General features: G+C 39.5%; 1 protein-coding gene across 3 annotated transcripts in view; it reads left to right on the plus strand.

The window, feature by feature from the left end:
* Positions 1–23415, plus strand: part of LOC137226615 (CD302 antigen) — a 131501-nt gene that overhangs the window by 11594 nt on the left and 96492 nt on the right. For all 3 annotated transcript variants that reach the window (XM_067741806.1, XM_067741807.1, XM_067741810.1), the window contains exons 3-13: positions 352–522; positions 3191–3355; positions 9732–9842; positions 10962–11102; positions 13565–13759; positions 14700–14857; positions 16947–17057; positions 17611–17699; positions 17824–17993; positions 20347–20546; positions 21115–21257. In XM_067741806.1, the coding sequence (XP_067597907.1) occupies positions 352–522; positions 3191–3355; positions 9732–9842; positions 10962–11102; positions 13565–13759; positions 14700–14857; positions 16947–17057; positions 17611–17699; positions 17824–17993; positions 20347–20546; positions 21115–21257 (1654 nt within the window). The remainder of the gene's footprint in view (positions 1–351; positions 523–3190; positions 3356–9731; positions 9843–10961; positions 11103–13564; positions 13760–14699; positions 14858–16946; positions 17058–17610; positions 17700–17823; positions 17994–20346; positions 20547–21114; positions 21258–23415) is intronic.

Here is a 23415-nt window from a genome sequence, read left to right on the forward strand (position 1 = left end):
AGCTGGAATCTTTTAGTTCTTCATCGCATCACAATTAATGAAGCTTTACATGGATCATCTCATAGAATCTCATGAATAACCCTATGAGCCCCATATCATTATTCCTAATTTGCAAATGCAGAAACTGAGACTGATAGAGTTTGGAAAGCTTGCCCACAGACGCACAGATGATCAGTGGGGGAGCCGGCATCCATGCTCTGAATCTCCACACTGTGCAGCCCACCCAGATACTATATTCTCATACATGTGAAAACATAATCTTTGTTTCACGACAGTTTTAGAAATTAGTTAACTAAAGCTGATTATCCAGTTTTTAACTCTTCTTTCCTCTACTTTCTCCCCAACCCACAGAGATCTATACTAGAGATGGGAACTCCTATGGGAGACCTTGTGAATTTCCATTCTTAGTTAATGGGACCTGGCACCATGAGTGCATTCATGATGGAGATCGCAGTGGGCCATGGTGTGCAACCACCTTAAATTATGAATATGATCAAAAGTGGGGCATCTGCTTACAACCAGGTATGTATGGGCTGGTAAACTTCATATGTGGAAGGGAAAGGATACCATTCCTATGAGGCAAAAGGGAGAAGGAAGGGTCCATCGTGACTCAAAAATGACGAAAACAAATATCCTAGAGAAGGGGTATATATTTGAGGAAAGAGAGAGAAGTCGTGTGTAGCTAAGAACTTACTTTCAGAAGTAGGCCAGGAAGAAAATCAAGACAGAATGTTGTGATGGAAGACAAAGGATGAAGAAGTGTTCTATACCCCCAGATACCTTAGGAAGGGGAAATGGACCAGGCAGGAGCAGTCAGGAAATTGCTGTTGGCCTTTAATAGAGCAGTTTCCAAAAAACTAGTGTTCAAAGAAGATGGGTGATAGTGGACTGAGGAAGCTTCTTTTCAGATGATGGAGACCTAAGTATGTTTATGGCCTGAGTAAAGAGCAGCGAACAAGAGACAGATATCCCTATCCCTCTCAAAATTGGTGACGTTGTTCCTTCTGCTGTACCTGTACGTTGGTCAAAGCATTTTTTCTAGTTGCTTCTTACTTGAAGCAAACTCTTCAGGGTGTGCTAAAATATTCATTGTTCTTTAGAAAGAGAGACCAAAGCAGCAGCTGCGTCACTATCTGGTATATAACCGAGACATATTTTCTCGATAATCTGGTGAGAATTACAGGGGATCATGGTACCTGACATGTGATGGGTGCCTAAGAAATATTTTTTAATGGGCAATAAGTTAAAAGAATCTACAGTAAATAGAAAGGAAAAAGCTCCAGGCCTAAGTAGTAATAGTTATTACTTAAAGTAGTAATAGTTATTACCTGGCACTGCCGAGTGTCAGGTACTATTCTAAGCATTCAGCCTTTCTTAACTCATTTAATCCTCACACAGTTCTACAAAGTAGGTACCATTATTTAGCACCATTTTACAGATGAGCAACGTGAGGCACGGGGGAGTTAATTCATTTGCCTAAGGTCACATAGCTAATAAATTTCAGAGCTAGGATTCAAACCCAGGATATCTGGCTCTGAAGTCCTTGCCTCAAATAATTGTACTATCATGTCTTATTCAGTAGTCAGTCTGGTGGTATTAGTAATACCACCACCAGAGCTCAGTTCTCCTTAAGGGAAGCTGAGCTTCAAAATGCAGAGTCCTAAGCAACTTGAAGAAATTATATTGAGCCAATGGTTCTCAAACTTCAGGTTGCAACAGAATCACTTGGAGAGTTTGTTAAAATACAGATTTCTGGGGCCTTGGTTGATGAAATAGCCTGTCTGGGTCAGACCATATTTGTGTGGAGCCGGGTGGAGATCCCAGGATTCCTGACCCTTATTCCCCTGTGTATTTATCCCATTCTACCTTGCTGCCTTGACTGACATGTGTCTTGGTGCCTTTAGCCTACTTTGGATGGAAGGGGGGATTGTCAGTGCATTCATGTGACTCCCTTTCTACAGAAGCAGCAAGATTGTGAGTTTCTCAAACCTGAGAACTGCCAAACCACGGAGACTGTATTTTATAGCAAACACACTGCCCTCCTGCTGAAAGTTTCCAGATTTACAAGTGTTGGCCTTAGTGGTAACAAAGAACCTTTAGGCAATGCACTTGCAAATCCACCTATTTTGTTTTTACCAAATATCAGAACAACGTCTGTTGTTATTTAGGACATTCAGAAGTGGCTGAAGAAGCAGTGTATGCCATTCAGAAGATCAACACCACCAGACTTAGACAACAGTACTCTGGTTATAGCTTTGCCACAAACACCCCTATATCTTTGTTCCTATCTGTGAAATGAAGACATGACACAAAATGATCTCTAAGGGGCCTTCCAGCTTGAGAGTCCATAAGTTTGACTGGTTATGGGAGACCCTTTGGAAAAACCCCAAGTGAAACCTGGGATACGCTTGACATAAGTTATGTTGGTTTTTTCTTCTTGTTGGGAGCACATAGGAGGCTGTGAGTATATTTTTGAACTAGTTGTATCAAGACCTACAAATCTTGTCCCAGAAAGAGCTTGAAGGTTCTTCATCTGAAATTATACATGCTTTTTAGATATTTGTGAAAGAAAATGATGTTCACATGCGTATCTGTATGTTTATAAACACATATATGCACATATATATGTACATATAGATATACAATGCATGTATAATGTTAGTTATATAATATTTGTCATATATTAAATCATCTATTAAAATATTAAGGAGAAAATGGACTGAGTTTCTCAAATAAGCTATCACTAGGCTTTAAATCTTGGGTACTTAAGCAGCATGTCTAAACACACACACATGCATATCCAGTGGTTTCACTGCAGGCCATGAGCAAACCCCTCTGCAGTCTGCCACCATCTTTAAGTGAGCTCAGGGGTTGAGCACAGTTGAAGACTCCTACTTTGAGGCAGAGGGTAGGCATGGGCTAAAACATGGCATTGTAATTGATGGGGGTAAAGGGAGGGTAGAAGATAGGAGAGTGGAAGCTTTAGCCAGCCTAAGTCATTTCCTGTCCTATGACTTCAGTTTTTTTGTGTAACCAAAGAATCAAAACGTTGTCCAGTAGAACAATAACAGCCTCCATTTTAGCATATCCTAAGAGTATGCAAATTGAATGGCAGTATTTGTAAGCATTCTAAGTAATAGACAACATTGTGCCCTTACTTTATGATCACTAACGTATCTTTTTATCAAAGAAAATGGCTGTGAAGATAATTGGGAAAAGAAAGAGGAGATGGGAAGTTGCTACCAGTTTAACACTCAGGCAACTCTTTCTTGGAAAGAAGCTTATGTTTCATGTCAGAGTCAAGGAGCTGACTTACTGAGCATCAACAGTGCTGCTGAGTTAACTTATCTTACAGGTAGGTTTAAGTTGTGTGTGGTAGAGCAAATTGCTGCGATTGTAAAGGTGCTGTCTGCCTTCTGTTTTCGTATCTAGGTATGTTGTTTTCTGCATATATTTATCTTTTCTTGGGATTTAAACTTCAACACCAAAGCCCACAAGTAAAAAATACTGAATGTAATCCTATTCTGTCTATTGAAAATGCATCTCATGATAGAGACCAAGAGAGGTTAATATTCAGAAAACGAGGTGAGGTAGCAAGATTAAACTGCTACCTGAAGCCTAGGTGAAAGGATTTGAAGAAAGGTAAGCATTAAACTCTTTGAACATTGAACGGTAGAGAACTTGAGGAAGGTGGAGAAGGTGGCTGAGTCAGAGTAGATCACCTCAGTAAAAAATCTTCACACTTGAATAAATGAGTTCAGTTCCACATCTGTAGATTCAACCAATCATAGATTGTATAGTTCTGTAGTATGTATTTAGTGAAAAAATCTGCATATAAGTGGACCTGCATAGTTCAAACCCATATTGTTCAGGGGTCAACTATAATTTAATCATCATTACAACACCGTAAGACAAGTATTTTTATCCCCACTTACAGATTGGGAATTGATGTTTAGAAATAATATACCCAACATCTCAGAGCTATGAAGTACCAGAATTGGGATTTGAATATCAACGTGTATAACTCCAGAGCCCTTGCTTTTTTACTATAGTACTTACTCCTCTTACATATCTTTTTTTTCTTTGTTTTCATCATTAAAAGTCTACTGGACTTTCACATTCCCACCAACAGTGTAAGAGGGTTCCCATTTCTCCACATCCTCTCCAGCATTTTTTATTTCTTGCCCTTTTGACAACAGCCATTCGAACAGGCATGAGGTGATGTCTCATTGTGGTTTTGATTTGAGTTTCCCTAATAACTAGCCATGTCGAACATCTTTTCATACGTATGTTGGCCATCTGTATGTCGTCTTTGGAAAAATGTCAATTCAGATCGTCTGCCCATTTTTCAATTGGGTTGTTTGTTTTTTGCTGTTGAAATGTATGAGTTCTTTGTATATTTTTAATATTAACCGTTATAGGATAAATGACATGCAAATATTTTCTCCCATTTGGTAGATTGTCTTTTTGTTTTGTTGATAGTTTCCTTTGCTGTGCAGAAGCTTTCAGTTTTATATAGGCCAGTTTATTTACTTTTGCTTTTGTTTCTCTTGCCTAAGGAAACATATCCAGAAACATTGCTAACACTGGTGTCAGAGAACACACTGCCTATGTTTTCTTTTAGGAATTTTATGGTTTTAGGTCTTACATTCAAGTCTTCAATCCATTTTGAGTTGATTTTTTTGTGTGGTACAAGATGGTGGTCTAGTTTCTTTCTTTTGTACATGGCTGTCCAGTTTTCCCAATACCATTTATTGAAGAGACTATCCTTCCTCCGTTGTATGTTCTTTGCCCCTTTGTTATAAATCAGTTGTCCATATATTCATGGCTTTATTTCTGGGCTTTCAATTCTGTTCTTTTGATCTATATGTCTGTTTTTCCTGCCAATACTCTACTGTTTTAATTACTATGGCTTTGTGGTAAAATTTGAAATCAGAGAGTGGCTACCTCCAGCTTTGTTCTTCTTTCTCAGGATTGCTTTGGTTATTTGGGGGTCTTTTGTGCCTCCAGGTAAATCTTGTTTATATAAAATTTTGTTCTATTCCTGTGAAAAACGTCATGGGGAGAACTTGAGAGTATTGTGTTAAGTGAAATTAGTCAGACGGATAAAGACAAATACTGTACGGTTCCACTCATGTGAAATATTTAAATAAATAAACGAACAACCCAAACCAAAAAAAAACAAACACATAGATACTGAGAACAGAGCAATGGTTATCAGAGGGGAAGCAGGGAGAGAAGTGGGTGAAATGGGTAAAAGGGGTCAACTGTGTAGTGATGGATGGAAACTAAAATTTGGTGGTGAGCACGCTGTAGTGTGTACACAAGTTGAAATATAATGTTGCGCACATGAAACTTCTGTAATGTTATAAACCTGTGTAACCTCAGAAAAAAGTCTGCTGGTCTTTTGTCATGCTTTTTGGCTTAAGCTTTATTCAGACCTCTTTCTTATAGTTTTAACCTTTTCCTGTGTTGTTCGGGACTTAAATAATCAGACGTCTTGAATAGAAATCTGTCAGAGAAGCATAATGGGCTAGTGTTTGGCAATGGAATTCTATTCCAGACCCCGCTGAAACCTTCCAAAAAATTTTTGAGAGTAGACAGGACCAATACATTTAAGTCTCCCAAAATACTGACATTTGGAAACTGATAGCTTCAATGAAGGAAAAAGGTGTCAAAGTGTGACTATCAACACCATACCAAACAATCTAATGATGCATTTGGAGGAATAAATGTTGCAGGCTTCCTTTATGCATCAGTTTTCTTTAATAACACATAAAAGTGAGATAATGTGTTGAAGGACCCAGTTTTCCCCTATCCCTGGCCAGACACTCCCCACATTTTTTGCATATCACTAATTTTAGAGGTACAGCCCTTTCTAGTGATCCAAGCTTCTCTTTCACTGTGAGTGTTCTTTAGGGATATCAGTATGCCTAATTATGACTGCCGGTTTCCTAAGACCTAAGAAAGCTGTACTTTAACATCTGGAACATTTCTTGAAGTCCCTATTAATATTGTGTCCCTTCCCTGAAAACTACCATGTTAAACAGTGGACTAGGAACAGTGGGGCCCACAAAAGTGAATCAGAGATTTTGTGATCAAAGTGCTTGATCTACTCAGGGAAATAAGAGTTATACATACACAGAAGATAGTGGAGAATGTTATTCCCAAAGGACCTCAGGGTTTCGCAGCTAGTAGTTAGGTGGGACTAGGGAATTTGCTGACAGAAATAAAGCAGAATCAGCTCTCTTGAAGATAAATCCCATGCAGTCTAAAAGAACTTTCTTTCTCTTTTGTGCCTGCCCTGCACCTAATTAGCTTGTTTTGATTTTGTTTTACTAATACAGGGACCTACGGTGGGGGATTTGGTTTCCTCAGCCTCGCTGGATTCTGTTTGAGAGTCTAATTTCCTATGGCTCTGGCCTTCCCGGGGACTTGTAACCACAGATTCAACCCCAGAGCTCAAAGGAGGACTGAGAGTCCCCAGAGCAGGAACAACACATTTCAATTCTTTCTAATTTATCTCTGGCCTCAGGGGCTGCTCACTTTGAACTACCTTGATAGTGACCCAAGGCTAGAACACTCCTAGGTCAGGGCCTCTGCTTGCTGTGGCCTTTCTGATGTTCATCCCAGATGCATGACCATTATCAGGCCCTGCAGTTTCTCATTGTGGGAAGAGGAATAGAAATAGAGGGTCATGTCGGAATAGGGGTGTTGGGAACAGTCAAGAATATCTAGCTTATTGGACTCGCCCATTTGATTAGATATAGGAACTTACGCTAGCAATCATCTGATTCTTGATGGCAAAGATGGGCATTGATAGAGTCTCAAATTGGTCAACGCCCTTCCAAACAATCTAATGATGCATTTGGAGGAAATGCATCATAGCTTTCCTTGCCTGGACTCTAGGAAGGGAAAAATCAAGCTCCAAATTGTCCAGGCCATATAAGAAATCCCTGCCCTTTGCATCTGCCCAACCAGGGCCCTTAAAATTTATCACACCCACCTGGCACGAGACACATAAAGAGCATTTGAATTTACCAACACAGTCACAATTTTAAAATCTTATGATTCTAGTGAAGAATAAGTCATCATCAATACAGATCACAAATAGAACATTGTGATGAAGTAAACAAGAGCCTGACACCCTCCAAACATCATTTCATTCCACTGTAAATGTGTACTTGTCATGTGCAGATGAACAATAGGATTATTCATAGGAAGCAGTAGGATTATTCAGACTTCCTGCTGGGGGATATCTGGAAAGTCTTCATGGAAAAGAGGACATTGAACTTGGGATAGATGGGAAGGATTGGTCCTCTATAGTATCCCTGGTTAGAGATGAATGAAAGGAATTCTGAATGTCAAGGTATGGTTGAGTCTGGAGTACCATCAATATGTCATAGTTCCCAGGACTTCTTTAGGAATGCTGGAAAATCAATCACATTTACTAATGAAGAAAGATTTAGATTAGAGTAATTCCTCAAGGTCTTGCTATGCCAGTGCTGGCAGCCTTTGCTTATGCTAACAAGGTGAAAGAAAAGGATAAATCCAGAGTTCCCTTCAACATTCTCCTCAAGCCATCTACCCAAACATCCACCTTCTCCTTCCTTAGTAGAGAGAGTATCCTTATCATCTATCTCCTTGAGAAAAGTGAGGTGAACCCTTAGTTTGTCACCCTCACACTTACAAATTTATCTATACTGTTATTTCTCCAGCTCGTTCAAGGTTAACTACTTCCTCCAAGCTCATTGTATCCACATCAACTGTTTCTTCTATCTCTTATACTTTTATCGACACTCACTCTATTAACTCTTCCCCAGTAGGCTATAAACTTGTTTAAACTTCTACCATTAAAAATTTTTTCCCTAGACCCTGAGGCCCTGCCTCTATCTTTCACAGTGAAGCTCCTGGAAAGCACAGTGTATCCTTAAAATTCACTTTTTTTTTTTTTTGCAGTACACGGGCCTCTCACTGTTGTGGCCTCTCCCGCTGCGGAGCACAGGCTCCGGACGCACAGGCTCAGCAGCCATGGCTCACGGGCCTAGCCGCTCTGCGGCATGTGGGATCCTCCGGACCGGGGCACAAACCCGTGTCCCCTGCATCGGCAGGCGGACTCTCAACAACTGCGCCACCAGGGAAGCCCCTACAGTTCACTTTTAACCTCACATTTATTCCTCACTGGAGTGATAATTGGGCCTCTGTCCTACCACCCTCTTCCCAGACTCCTGCCCATCCCTTGGATGTTGGTGTCCAGGTTACTGCTCTTGGCCGCTTTTGTCTTTGCTGGTGCTATTTCTGCTTTACCCAGGGATTCTCCTCCACTCCCAGGTGTCAGTTCTGGTGAAGTTACTTGTTTTAGGCATTTGGGTTCTAAAGTGTGAAAGTAAGGCAAAAATTACATATAGTCAAAATTACCCTCAAAGAGCCCTTAAGGTATGGATATGGTTCTCTGCATGCAAATCACACAGATATATCTGAAATGTATGATGGAACAAAATCCATACTTTAAGAATTATTTATATTTATATAATATATATATTGTGTAATATAGAATTGTATTTTATATTTATATATAAAGATACATGAATTATATATATAATACTATAATATATCATACAGAATTCTCTGGGAGGAATTGAGAAACTGTTATCATGTGTTTTATTGCTGGGAATATTTCAACAAATTTATAGAGATTCCAACCTGTTAGCTCTTCCTGTTTGTCAACATCATCCTTGTCTTCTGTAGACCATTTCATTAGTTGCTTTATCTCTTCTACTTGGCCTTTAATATCTTCAAATTCTTTGTGATGTCGATAAAGTCTTACCAGGTTCTTGAATGATGGTGTTGACTTCCTTGACAGTGGTGTGAAAATCCTTACAATTGTTCGCACATTCTCTTTTAATACACATGGCCCCATACAACAAGCATGATTGCATCCATTGCTTGTGAGCATGTGCACATTGAGTGGCATATCAGCACTTAGCTTCTCTATTTAAAGTATTTCTGCTTCTCTTTTTCTTTTATGCTAATGTCATCTAGTTGTCAAATAATAACTTTGAATGATGCATCTCAACTGTAACACGAGTGTTTGCGTGTGTGTGTGTGTGTGTGTGTGTGTGTGTGTGTCCCATTCTGTATCTCCAGCCTTAATGTCTCCTCTGGACTCTAGAGTTGTATATCCCTTGCCTAGCTCAGTACATATTTCTGAAACAGTACTGGTTACACTTCACCATTTGGGGATCCATATCTGTGTCCTACTAGATTGAACTCGTCATGAGGGCAGGACTTTATCGTTTTGGTTTTTATGTCCTTAGTACCTGGCAAATGATATGTGCTTAACGAATTTAAACTGTCAGTATGGAATATAATCAGACCTTCAAAACTTAGATATGTAATGGAAACTACTTTTTCTATATCAGTACAAGAGGATTAAAAGTAGATAGTGAAACATCTACTCTGAGAATATTCTGTTCTTACTAGAAGAAAGGGAATTGGACAAGCTAATGGGAAAGCAGCAGCGAATTAACTTAGCAGCCTTTGGGTTTCTCAATAGACTGCAGTTTTGTTGCCTCTCACATCATCTGCCTTTGTTGGATAGACAGCCTCCTACAGGGTTCCTGCCTCATAATCAAGGCCTTCAGATATTTTTGCTATTAGTATAAACTTAAGTCTGACTTAGATAATAACAGGTAATTTTGTCACTTTTTAAAAATGTGTAATTCTTACAGAAAAAGAAGGCATTCCAAGAATTTTCTGGATTGGTTTAAATCAGCTGTACTCTGCTAGAGGCTGGGAATGGTCAGACCACAAGCCATTAAACTTTCTCAACTGGGACCCAGGTAATTGCTCCCTCTTCCGCTTACTATGCACAGAGCACAGGCTTCAAAAAAAATAAGAGTTTCCCATCCCCTGAGAGCTTGTACAAATTTCAAACCTTGACAACTCTTATTATGGTTACCTCTCAGAAGAATATTTTTTCCTACACGCTTGTGATACCATTATAGGCAAGTTGACCCCCAGCATGGGCAACTGAGCATTTGTCCCTAATCTTTAGAGTGACCCTGCATTTTTAGATAGGAGCAGAATGAGCCCCGCTACGTGGCCCAGGAACCATTCTGTGTCCCTGAGAGGACTTGATGTGTCCATGACTGACCCATGTTGTGTTTCATCTGCAGCTTAACTCTGATATGGAAATGTTCCTCAAACTCTTGGTGTCTTCCACTGCAGCACCCAAGTACTGACAACATAATGGTTATATTTTAATACACAAAAAAAGACCTTAAAGAAAATTTTATACTAAATAAACAAACCCTAACTCACTAACTAGCCAAAATGCCTTTTTTCCCCCTGGAAAGAAGGTTTAGATACCTTTTTAAAAAATAAAACCATAGGCTTCTGACAAATGTAGAATGTAAAAGTTAACACTAACTTCAGTACCAAAATATTCTGCATACATATAAGAAAAACAAGTTAAGCACAATAAGATACCAGTACATGGGGCATTTTAGTTAATGGAATTTTATAAGTAGTAAATAAATTTTCTATTATCTCAGTAAATAAAATCTTTAAAGAGAATTTAATCTTAAAGCCTTAAAGGCATGGCAGAATCATAAATCGGTATTTTTATTGTGTAGGGTAGCAAATTAAGAGCTACTGACCACAAGATATGACATGCAAGTTGGTTTGGGGCAGAGGTTTGGTTTTTGGTTTTGGTTTTTAAATTAACTACAACAGATCAGAGTATTCCTGCCCCCCCCACCATATCCTGTATTTAAGAAGACATAGGTAAGCACATGATTGTCCATTGCAGCTTAAACATTTCAATTTAGTTGAAAGTTTTAACTATTTTATGAGTCCCCCTAAAAGCAGAAAATTAGGAATACAAGTTATTTTTTTCTAACCACCACCCTTGCCCCCAACCTTCTTCTTTTAACTCTTTGAAAATCCTGCTGTTCAAGATGTGCCGAGTGCACCTATAATTGACAGATCAAGCTGTGCGAGAATGGATGCCGACTCGGGTCTGTGGCAGAGTTTTTCCTGTGAGGCTCAACTGCCCTACATCTGCAAGAAACTGTTAAATAACACAGTGGAGTTGACAGGTACCTTTCTCACTTCCTCCAACAAAGAGATGCCACAATTACAGTTTTGTGAAGTCAAGTGAATCCATTTCAGATACCTGTTTTCCCCTTTCCTTCACCTGATACTGCCAGTGCAGGGGAGTATTTGGTTTTGAACCTGTGGTTAGATATTATCAACTCCACATGAGTAAAGCTTTGGTTTGGTATATGCCCATGAGAAGGCAGAGATATTCTAGATAGGAAATATATTTCTGTTCACAGGTGGCTCTTCTTTCTCTAGAGCAGAGTGGTTTCCCCAGACCAAGAGCATCAGCTTCACCTGTACCTGTAAGAAATGCAAATTTTCAGGACCTACCCCAGATTTACTGAATCAGGAACTCTGAGGGTGGGAACCAGCAATCTGGGTTTTAAAAAGCCTTCCAGGTGATTCTGATACACACTCAAGTTTGAGGGCCACTGCTTTAAGGCCAGGTCTTACATATTACCTACCTCCGTGGGAAGTAAAAAATGATATGGACACGGGAATGTTCCCACCCCCTTCCCCACAATGCCCACCCCTTCTTTGCCCACCTCTCTCTCCTTTTTTGCCAGACTAGTTCTTTGTGTTGCTAAGTCAGGTAGAAAGGAGGGGTGCAGATGGACAAAATATGTACACGGGGGGGGGGTTTCCAGGGAGTTCGGGGATAAGAGAGACACAGGACAGCTGCAACTTCTGAGCTGCAGAAAAGTTTAAAAGTTTGAAAGAAAAGTCTTTGAAAGAATGGAGAAGAGAAATACCCTACTGTCTTTCACAGCGCCCACCGTATACCTGGTATTTGATTAAATCCTCACTGAATAAGAAAAACTAATACTTAAAACTGGGAGGAGAAGAGGAGGTTTTAAAATGTCTTGCTTTAAGGAATGTTGGGGGAAGAGAATAAAGCATAAAATTTCTTATCATCCAAATAGGAGCATAAAGCTATATTTTAAGTTTAAAAAATAATAGGGGAAAATGAACATTTATCTTCCAAGTTGATTCAAACCAAATTTAGTCCATACGATAAAAGGCATAGCAGAAAAAACAGCACAAATGAAAATAAACCAGGATGACTAATGATAGATCAAATAAATATCCTGTAGTATCAATTGTTAAGTAAATCAAGATGCTTCCACATGATTGAACAGTATGCATTTATTAAAATAACTGTGCCAGCAGGAAAATACAAAAAGCGGAACAAGGGGCTTCCCTGGTGGCACAGTGGTTGAGAGTCCGCCTGCCGATGCAGGGGACACGGGTTCGTGCCCGGTCCGGGAAGATCCCACATGCCGCGGAGCGGCTGGGCCCGTGAGCCATGGCCGCTGAGCCTGCGCGCCTGGAGCCTGTGCTCCACAACAGCAGAGGCCACAACAGTGAGAGGCCCGCGTACCGCAAAAAAAAAAAAAAAAAAAAGCAGAACAAAATCATATGCCTACCTATCATTTTAATCTTGTAAAAATATGTATTCATAGAGACAAAGACTAGAATATGAAAATAATTATTTCAAGTTCAATTATGGGTGTTTTTCCCTCTGTTCTTTTATTATAATTGTAAAATATCATAATAATAAGTGCTATTTCAGGACCTTAAAGCTAATTGAGTTATTTTACAAGTGTGAGAAGCTGAACCTGAATTTTATCGTTTAGTAAAACTCAAACTGTCCACATTTTTAAGATGCTATGTTTTCTTATAACAAACATTCCGAGTGGTCCAAATCCATGAAGCCTGAAAAGCCAAACTGTTTTCTAGTTCTTTTAAGAGGGGTAGGTAGAAGTATTTTGTATGGTTTATACCTTGCTCTTTTTCTCTAAGCTTTCTTGACCATCACTTGAGTGAGTTTTATTATAGTCAAAACAAAGAGTCCCTCATTCCATGGACTGTAAGACTAGCAGAGGGGAGGAAAGAAGAGGTCCAGAGATGCCCTTTTCCTCCAGTGATGCCATTTCTTGGGTGTGAAGTGAATAAATGTTTTATTATGTTCCTTAAATCTCTGCCTGTTCTCTGTTCAACAGTGAGCATTAATGCACATTCCTTTGCTAAGCTGACCATACATGAAAAGGAGGCTCAACTTCATAATCTCTCAAAGTCAGAGACTGGAGGGGAACCTCACAAATCCCATACCCAGGAAGAGATTTGTCAACAACTGGCTTACCCCACACTTTTCTTCTGTCTACTAGGACTAAGGGCAATCCCTCTTTAAATAGTCTGTGGCCAGCCATGTAGCACATTTGTATCCCTTTAAAGTCACGTTATTATCTGAATCCCTGCAGTCACTCTTATGATGTTATGTATACATTAGGCACCACAAAAATGCATGTCGCTGTACCATCTGACATCGCATTCTCCAGTTTTCCAGAAGTCTTATGATTCAAGAAAGAAGAATTTGCAATTCAATATTCAGGAATTTAAATATTGATTCAAAATAGATGTGTCTTTACTGGAATATAAATAGCTTCTTTTCCTCCAGATGTTTGGACATACTCAGATACCCGCTGTGATGCAGCAGACTGGCTGCCAAATAATGGATTCTGCTATCTGCTGGTAAATGAAAGTGATTCCTGGGATAAGGCACATATGAAATGCAAAACCTTCAGCAGTGACCTCATCAGCATTCATTCTTTAGCAGATGTGGAGCTGATTGTCACAAAACTCCATAATGGGGGTAAGTTTTTAAGATATCCTCTTTGAGAGGTTTAAAACATTTTAAAGTATCCCTGTTTTCAGATTCTTAGCAAGAAAGAAAAGCTTACAGTTTGATCCTGTACATCAGCATGGTCTAATAGAATTTTCTGCAGTGATGGAACCATTCTGTAATCTGTGCTGTCCAATTCAGTAGCCACCAGCCACTTGTGGCTTTTGAGCCCTTGAAATGTAGCTAGGGCGACTGGAGGACTGAATTTTTACTTTCATTTCATTTTAATTGATTTACAGTTTTGAATAGCCGCATGTAGCTAGCAGCTACCAACCTGACAGTACAACCATCGATTGAATCATTTCCCTCTTCTCATAAGCTAAATGCTGTTTAAATTACTCCCAACACTTAAGTGATGATTGTTTCACTTTTATAATTATTTGAAAGCTGAAAAATGAAGAACGAAACACTAGAGAGCCAGTATTAAGACCTCCTCCTAGGATTCACCCATAGTAATAGTAAGTACTAGATACCTATTCTGTGCCAGCATGGTGCCAGTTGTTTTACCTGGGAAGGCAGTATAGTCATTCCATGGCCGTGATGGACAATATCCTTATTCTAATTGGAATATCTATGACTGTATTTGTAGGGTTTCATTATTTCTCATAAAGCAAGGTTTATCTAAACCAGGTATCAGGAACATCCAGCCTACAGGTCATAGTACAGCTGTTCCACCTGTGTGCCCTACCTGTATAAGTGACCTGAAAAGCCCTCATCATCGGGCCTGCCTAACTTATCAATACTTTTACAGGTTAATTAAGAGTACCATTTACTGAATTAAAATTTTAAAAGAAAAAAAATACCGTCAAGGCTCCTAACACCCCATATCAGAATGTAAAACTCAGTAGCATATTGTATATATTGAAGAATGTAATTGAGTAACCAAACAAATAAAACATTTTTCTTTTAGATGCCAAAGAAGAAGTATGGACAGGCCTTAGGAACATAAATACACCAACTCTATTTCAGTGGTCAGATGGTACTGAAGTTACTCTGACTTATTGGGATGAGAATGAGCCACATGTTCCCTACAATAAGACTCCCAACTGTGTTTCCTATTTAGGAAAGGTAGGAAACCTCCTCAAGTTTATTTATATCCTTATTGTTATACCTGAAAATCTAATAATAATAATAAGATGACTTTGGTTGGGATATTTGTGTTTAAGCTGGGAAAGAAAATAAAAGGTAAAAACACTGTAGACTGTCTTTCCAGTAGCTGCTGAGAAAAGGTAAATAAAGCAATTACTAAAGAAGCAATCCAATTCCTGTCTGAGAGTATCTTCTCTGGTGTGAAACAGATCAAGAGAATCCCTTTAGAGCTCAGATCCTTGTGCCAGATTGCTTCTGAGAAGCTGCTTTCTCTCAGTACCACCAGTGTGATATTTAGCAGGTAGCCACAATTTGACCTGGAAAACCCCATCTTCTCATGTTCAGATCAAAGTAAGCCAACTTTGAGAACTGAAAAACTAGTGTTGTTAAAAAATTAGGTCTGACTTGGTTCAGAGACTGTCTTACTCCTATAGAATGCATAAATGTTTACTGAGCATGCTTTGGACTTTCAGAAGAGTCCAAAATAAACTATTGAGCCGAAAGGACATACGTATCTCTATATTTTTGTTTGTAGCACTTTCCTGTGGACTCCTAATTGTTTGGGAGGCCAGTCGTGTCACTCCGACTTCTAGAGAGACTTAAGTGGAAGCCATAAATGGCAGGGCTATTTAGAAGTGTTTCAATAGTAAAGATGTTTTTAGAAAGGTGTAAAGCTGAATTTAGAAGGGTGTCCCATTTAATGCTCTATTTAAAAGGGTACACAGGATATCTTTAAAAGAGTATCAAAGATAGAAATGAGGTCCCATAGGCCAGAGTGAACTGCTGGCTTATCTAGACAGCTTCCAACGTTCAAAACTGACCCGCATCACAATTGACTTACTAAAATTTAATTCAAAGAAAGCAGAGTGACTTAAGCAAAATCAATGTTAAGGAGCATATTTGAAAGATAGAACTTTGACGTCTAGACTGAAGTAGAGTTGGCAGAAACTTTTGATTCTAAAATTCTTAGGGAGTAGCTATTCTAATCATCATCATCTTCTTACATATGAGGAAACTCAGACGGGGAGATTAGGTGACCTGCCCCAAAGTTTTTGTTTGTTTGTTTGTTCTTTTAACATCTTTATTGGAGTATAATTGCTTTACAATGGTGTGTTAGTTTCTGCTTTATAACAAAGTGAATCAGCTATACATATACGTATATCCCCATATCTCCTCCCTCTTGCGTCTCCCTCCCTCCCACCCTCCCTCTCTCACCCCTTAGGTGGTCACAAAGCACCAAGCTGATCTCCCTGTGCTATGCGGCTGCTTCCCACTAGCTATCTATTTCACATTTGGTAGTGTGTATATGTCCATGCCACTCTCTCACTTCATCCCAGCTTACCCCTCCCTCTCCCTGTGTCCTCAAGTCCATTCTCTACATCTGCATCTTTATTCCTGTCCTGCCCCTAGGTTCTTCAGAAACATTTTTTTTAGATTCCATATATATGTGTTAGCATACGGTATTTGTTTTTCTCCTTCTGACTTACTTCACTCTGTATGACAGTCTCTAGGTCCATCCACCTCACTACAAATAACTCAGTTTCGTTTCTTTTTATGGCTGAGTAATATTCCATTGTATATATATGCCACATCTTCTTTATCCATTCATCTGTCGATGGACACTTAGGTTGCTTCCATGTCCTGGCTAATCGTCGCTCCAAAGTTTTTTAACCTGTGGACAAACTGGCTGTGTCATATGGAAGAAGACTAGAACTCTGGCAACTCTGTGGGCTGGGTTCTTCTCTCTTCAACTTCTGTATAGTGTCCTTTGGTGGTTTTATTGTCACACTTATAAGAAAATGAAATTCATCCCCACTGTGACCTTGAGGTGATGCTGAAGTAACAGGCTTCCAGGTTTGTTGGGTAGCATTTTCTAGGAGTATGTTCTCAGATTTAATCATTCATTTATATTCATTTTCTCCCCCTCCCTTTCCTCCTTCCCCTCCTCCCCCTCTCCCTCCCTGATAGTTGTGGGAAGAAACTATCTTGATTTAAGATAAGAGTTCAATTCTAAATATGTGGCAAATAATTTCTCTTGTGGGAAAAATTATTTTCTGTTTTTTAAAAGCTAGGTCAGTGGAAGGTCCAATCATGTGAAGAGAAACTTAAATATGTATGTAAGAAAAAGGGAGAAAAATTGAATGATACAAGATCTGATAAAATGTGTCCTCCAGATGAGGTATGTAAAACCCCTGTGGAAGTTTTTCTAAGCAATATTATACCTTCTTGGTTAGATATGGTAGTTGAGACTTAAATACTTTAGACTTGGAAAATAGAAGAAATTACTAGGTTCTGTTCATTTATACGTTAGAGCAAGCCAGAAGGTGGTGAATCATAGATATCGGCACTCTTACAGAAGAAGAAAGAGTTATAGGAAAACTAATTATCTATTCATGAATTTCTATAAAAATGTATATGATTATATCCTCAACGCTAATTTTTTACTTCTCTTACTCGTATTATTCTTATTCAAAAATAATTGAACTAACAACTGTTATACTCTTATGATGAGCTAGGCATTAGGGGTAAAGAAAGTTAAGACATTCCTTCTGTCTGACACAGGCTCACAGGCTTATGGAGGTTTTCTATGAAATTGTATCCCACTCTCATCATGTGTTTAAATTCCCTATCCATGTCCTTAATTTCCCTTAGTTGTAAGATGTTACTTATGTAACAGAAACTGGCTTGTTATCAAGTGCAGAAGACAGTGTGATATTTTTCCTCTGATTTAGGGCTGGAAGAGACATGGAGAAGCCTGTTACAAGATTTACAAGGATGAGGTCCCCTTTGGAACCAACTGCAATCTGACTGTAACTAGCAGGTGTGAACTTTTAACTCTGGGTTCCTTTGCTAAATAATCTTCCTTAAAAAAAGTGCGTCTTCAATTTATATAGTATTTCAGTCACTGTAAAAAAACACCTACTAATTTGACTCTCATTTTGTAGATTTGAGCAAGAATACCTGAATGATATGATTAAAAAGTATACTAAGTCTCCAGAAAAATACTTCTGGACTGGCCTGAGAGATACAGATGCAAGTGGAGAGTATAGTTGGGGAAGTGCTGGTGGAATAAAGCGGGCTGTAACCTTTTCCAACTGGAATTTTCTTGAGCCAGGTGAGTGCCTTAGCCTTGAAAGCAGTAGAATACAGTGACTTGTGAAAGGCAGCATTCCTCCCAAATCTGTTCTTCACATACCTTTGAAATACGAAGGAGATGATGATTTTCAGGACTAGAGTCTGTCTACGGAACCATAAATAGAAGCAGCGACTATGTCTTCCCTATGAAATTCTCGGCAATTACCCAATAAAAGCTAGAAAACTCAGTTCTCAGAAACCACCATCTAATGGCACAGAGCTAGAAGCATCAGTGTGAGTTTGTTATCTTTTCCACATAGTCTCAAACAGAACCTAGAAGCTTCATTGTGGAGCACTTTACATTTTCACCTCTCTGCTTCTTAACTTCTTTCTCCAAAATTGAATGTGTTTATTTCTATTATTCTCAATGGGTGAGAATTAAGGAGGCAATGTATTATAGGTATTATTTATTCTGAAAGGTAGTTTATCCTTCTTTAGCCTAAAGCGTTGACCATAATTAGTCATAGAATCAGAACATTTGAGCCAGAAAAGGCCTCAGAAGGCCCTTCTGATTTTAGAGTTGAGAAAACAGAGGCTTAGAAAGGTGACTTACTTGACGAAGTTTACCTGGTTATTGAATTGCTAAAATCCAGATCTGATTTCTAATTCAATGCTTTTTAGAGGACTTTCGCTTTTTATGAGACAGCATTCGACTTTTCTTCCTTTGAATTATTTATATTTTCTTATGTTTGTATAATGGAATCATGAAGACCATTTTTATAACGTAGAAATTGGAACATGTGAATGTGTAGTTAAAAACACTGTTTGAAATAGAGAATGCCCACAAAATTTGTAATACATGATCATCAGTATAAATATGAGTGGTATTGATAATAACAAGGTCATCTTTTTACTTGTAGAAGATGGAGGATGCAGATGCTAATCCTGGTTAAATTTCATCTTAAATTAGAATGTTCTAAAATACAAAATACATGATTTCTTTTATAGACACTCAGACATTTTAGAGTCAGCGTCACATTCTTCATGGATAAACCTCAGTGGTCGGGGGCAGGGGTGCTTAGGAAGTAGCTGTAATAGCTATTCTCTCAGTCTGTAGCCAGAAAGACTGCCTGTAAGTCCTCTTTACCATTATTACTCCCAGATTCAGCCAGTTTGGTTTGCATTGGGCAAGCCGTGGATAGGGGGTAGAATAAGAGAAAATAGCGCACCCATCCAGGGTAACACAGCATTATTTTTCCCAGTTCCTTGTTCCTCTTGCTGTCCTTGTATAATGAGACATGAGACCATATGGCTTCTCTGTGTGATGGAATGGAAGTTGTCCTTATTACTTTGCAGTGTATGTTCTTCTTGTCCTCTGTGCATTTCCAGCAGTGTGATGTAATGGGAAAGGGAGCATGGCATTTTGCCAGACAAATCTGGGTTCAAGTTCTGAATCCTCCACTCACTAACTATGATTGTGGGCAAGTCACTAATTCTTCATCTGGAAATGGATCTGACAATACAAACTATCTTTTAATGTTGTAGTGAGTAAATAAAATTCTGGCTGCCATAAAATTAATAGTAAACAAATGTATATTACCACACACCTCCATCTACCTCTATGGTACCAGCTCTTCCTTTGGATCTGAATCTGAGAGTCTTGTTTTGAGGTTTACTAAGTTGCTTAAAAACTGTTGAAAGCTGTTAGGTGAATATGAACGATTTAGACTGTTCTGAGCATCATAGTGGTTTAGGGTACAGCTCTACACACACACCACCTAGATTCCAATTCTGGATCAGCAACTTTCTCACATGTGACCTTGGACAAATCACTAATCCTCACTGTACCTCAGTGTGACAATAGAATCCACTCTATGTGAGGATCAATTCACTTAATCCTCTTAGAATAGTACGTGGCAAGTAGTAAACACTTCTCTGTATTACTGTCATCATTATTATTGTGAACAACACATTTATTTCCTCCATTTTCTTTCCTATTCTCTCTCCCCACTTTGAATCAAATAAAGTGTGTAGGCACTAGAAAATGTTTGGGCTTTAATTTTTTAATGTTTTTTAAAAATATTTATTTTATTTTTTGACTGCGTCGGGTCTTAGTTGCAGTACCTGGGACCTTCATTGAGGCATGCGGGATCATTGTTGTGGTGCACTGGGTTCTCTCTAGTTGTGGCATGCAGGCTTCTCCCTAGTTGTGGCTCACGTGCTCAGTAGTTGCGGTGCACGGTCTTAGTTGCCCCGCAGCATGTGGGATCTTAGTTCCCTGACCAGGGATCGAACCCGCGTCCCCTGCATTGGAAGGTGGATTCTTAACCACTGGACCACCAGGGAAGTCCCTTTAATGTTATTTTTAATTAAACTTTTCTGTTCAACCCCAGCTTCTCCAGGAGGGTGTGTGGCTATGGCTACGGGGAAGTCTCTTGGAAAGTGGGAGGTAAAAGACTGCAGAAGCTTCAGAGCACTTTCAATTTGCAAGAAAATAAGTGAGCACCCTGAGCCTGAAAAAGCAGCCCCCAAGCCTGAAGACCCCTGTCCTGAAGGCTGGCATAGTTTCCCCTCAGGTCTTTCTTGTTATAAGGTAAAGTAATATTCTCATTCAATCCCTCAATGAAGCTATCTGTCTACTCTCCTAGTCCATGTTTTTGTCCAAACTGTGCTCCTTCCCAGACATATACATCACCTACTGAAGTGTTTGGGAGCACAGAGTCCTTGTCAGGGTATCATTGAACCTCTGGTGTCAGATGACTCATTCCCATATAAACGCATGTGCTACCCAAAAGAGCAGGGCCAGAGCCAGAACTGGCTCTTTCCTAGGGTTCTTTTGTTTTGGGAAATTGGGTGAGCTGTATGCCATGCTAATACTTTGCTTACGATTCTCATATCCCTTTAATTATTGTTGTCAAATGAAGAGTTCTGTCACTTCTTACAAGTCAAAAATTTTACTTTAGGGTCCGTGTCAGTCTGGCCTCTAGTTGACACTTTCAGCAGGACCTGTTTGTGTCACAGTATATGGGCCTTTACCTATGACTTTATTACACTTCTAAGAGTCCATTTCAGGGGCCCACACATTTGACTGTAATTGACTTTGAACTTATGAATACTTTATGATTATACCAGGAAACAAATTAACATTATATTTTGTTAAGCTATTTCATATAGAAAGAATTGTAAGAAAGAGGAACTGGGAAGAAGCTGAGAGATTCTGCCAAGCACTTGGAGGGCACCTTCCTAGCTTCAGTCATATGGATGAAATAAAGAAATTTCTTCACTTTCTAACAGACCAGTTCAGGTAATACTTTTAGAATGAGATCTTCTCTGTTAAATTTGATGTCCTCTAGGTATTCAGAATTGACATGTTTTATTATCTAAAAGGGTTTTTCAGTACTTTAACAGTCATTCAACATCAAACATTTTTATGTGCAAGACGCTATGAGGGATTCAGAGATGAAGGAGACAGAGTCCCCACCCTTTGTGTAGTGTAATAGTGTGCAGCAGTGGGGATAAGAAAAGTATGGTGGAAAAATCTAGAACACGAGTAGGGAGAGGCCATGGGAATTTAGAGGAGGGAGGAAGTGTTTCTGGGAGGTATAATTGGGGAAAATGTTATGAAGAAGGATGGTTCTTAGGAAGTAAGGTAATATTTGAAAGTTAAGATGGGAGAAAAAGCCAGGGAAAGCAGAACATAAGCAAAGGAACTGGGACTAGAATATACAGATATGGTGAAAGAGAAATGAGCCAAAGAACTTAGCTAGAAAATGGAATTTGGGTATAAAATTGAAACACCCTTTCTTGCCAGGGAAGGAGTTTAGTAAGTCAATAGGCAAAAAACAAACAAACAAAAACAAAGTGTGTGTGTGTGTGTGTGTGTGTGTGTGTGTGTGTGTGTGGAGAGAGAGAGAGAGAGAGAAACAGACAGACAGACAGACAGACATGGTAGGTAGATGCAGAACAATTAATTATAAGGCTATTACAGCCCAGCTGGTAGAAAACTACATTGAAGAAGGGCAGTAAGATGGGACAGTAAGGAAGTGATCAGAGATGTAACAAAGATGGAGTCAATAAGCCACTGTGATTTTGATGTTATGTAGAAGGAGGATTCCTGAACAGTTTTCTTGGTGTCCTTAAAGATAATGTGGAGAAATATGGGCAAGGTGTTGCTGCCATAGAGGGAATTTTTTCTGAAGCTTTGGGGACAATCATAGGTATGAGGGGCTTCTACTTCACAATTTATTTTTCCCCTCACTTTTTTTTTTCTTTTTTAAGAGAATGAACTTTTAAATTTATTTATTTATTTATTTTTGGCTGTGTGGGGTCTTAGTTGCAGCATGCGGGATCTTTCATTGCAGCACATGGGCTCTTCGTTGCAGTGCACAGGCTTCTCTCTAGTTGTGGTGCGCGGGCTCCAGAGATCGTGGGTCAGTAGTTGCGGCGCACAGCCTCTGTAGTTGTGGTGCGCGGGCTCCAGACATTGTGGGCTCAGTAGTTGTGGCACACAGCCTCTGTAGTTGTGGTGTGCGGGCTTCAGAGATCGTGGGCTCAGTAGTTGCGGCGCACAGGCTCTGTAGTTGTGGCGTGCAGGCTCCAGAATGTGGGGGCTCAGTAGTTGCGGCGCAATGGCATAGTTGCCCCGTGGCATGTGGGATCTTATTTCCCGGACCAGGGATCAAACCTGCATCCCCTGCATTGGAAGGCAGATTCTTAGCCGCTGGACCACGAGGGAAGTCCCTCCCGTCACTTTTTGAATCGAAAAGAAGACCAGAACTTGGGGTTTCCCTGGTGGCGCAGTGGTTGAGAGTCCATCTGCCGATGCAGGGGACACGGGTTCGTGCCCCGGTCCGGGAAGATCCCACATGCCACGGAGTGGCTGGGCCCGTGAGCCGTGGCCGCTGAGCTTGCGCATCCGGAGCCTGTGCTCCGCAACGGGAGAGGCCACAACAGTGAGAGGCCCGCGTACCGAAAAGAAAAAAAAAGAAGACCAGAACTTGTAAATCAAGGATTCAGGGTATACCAGGCAAAATTATGGAAAAGAAATCACCACCTGGACATACCCTAGTGAATACTTTCCTGATCGTTTTGGCTCAAAAAAACAAAGACTTCAAAGAAAAATAGCAAAAATAAAACAGGTACCAAAACACAAAATCCAGCTAGCCTTCTTCTCTAGGACATTAAATATAAGAAGGCATTTTAAAAATTGACATCTAAAGAGTTTTGAACTGGAAAATGTGGGCAATGTGTTGATCTTAGTTCCCAGTTGTGTGGTTTTTCATTTGTGAAGATAGTAATTGATAATGCTCCCTACTTGAAAAAAATTTCAGACATATTCCAGTTGAGAGATGAATAAAAATCAAAACACATGAACAGGTATTTTGTTGTTAAAGAATTAGAAGGAAGAATACATAACATAAAAACATAGTCCCAGTCTAAATAATGCAATATATGTAATTATA

The sequence above is a fragment of the Pseudorca crassidens genome, chromosome 6 (assembly GCF_039906515.1).
Source record: "Pseudorca crassidens isolate mPseCra1 chromosome 6, mPseCra1.hap1, whole genome shotgun sequence".
NCBI lineage: Eukaryota > Metazoa > Chordata > Mammalia > Artiodactyla > Delphinidae > Pseudorca > Pseudorca crassidens.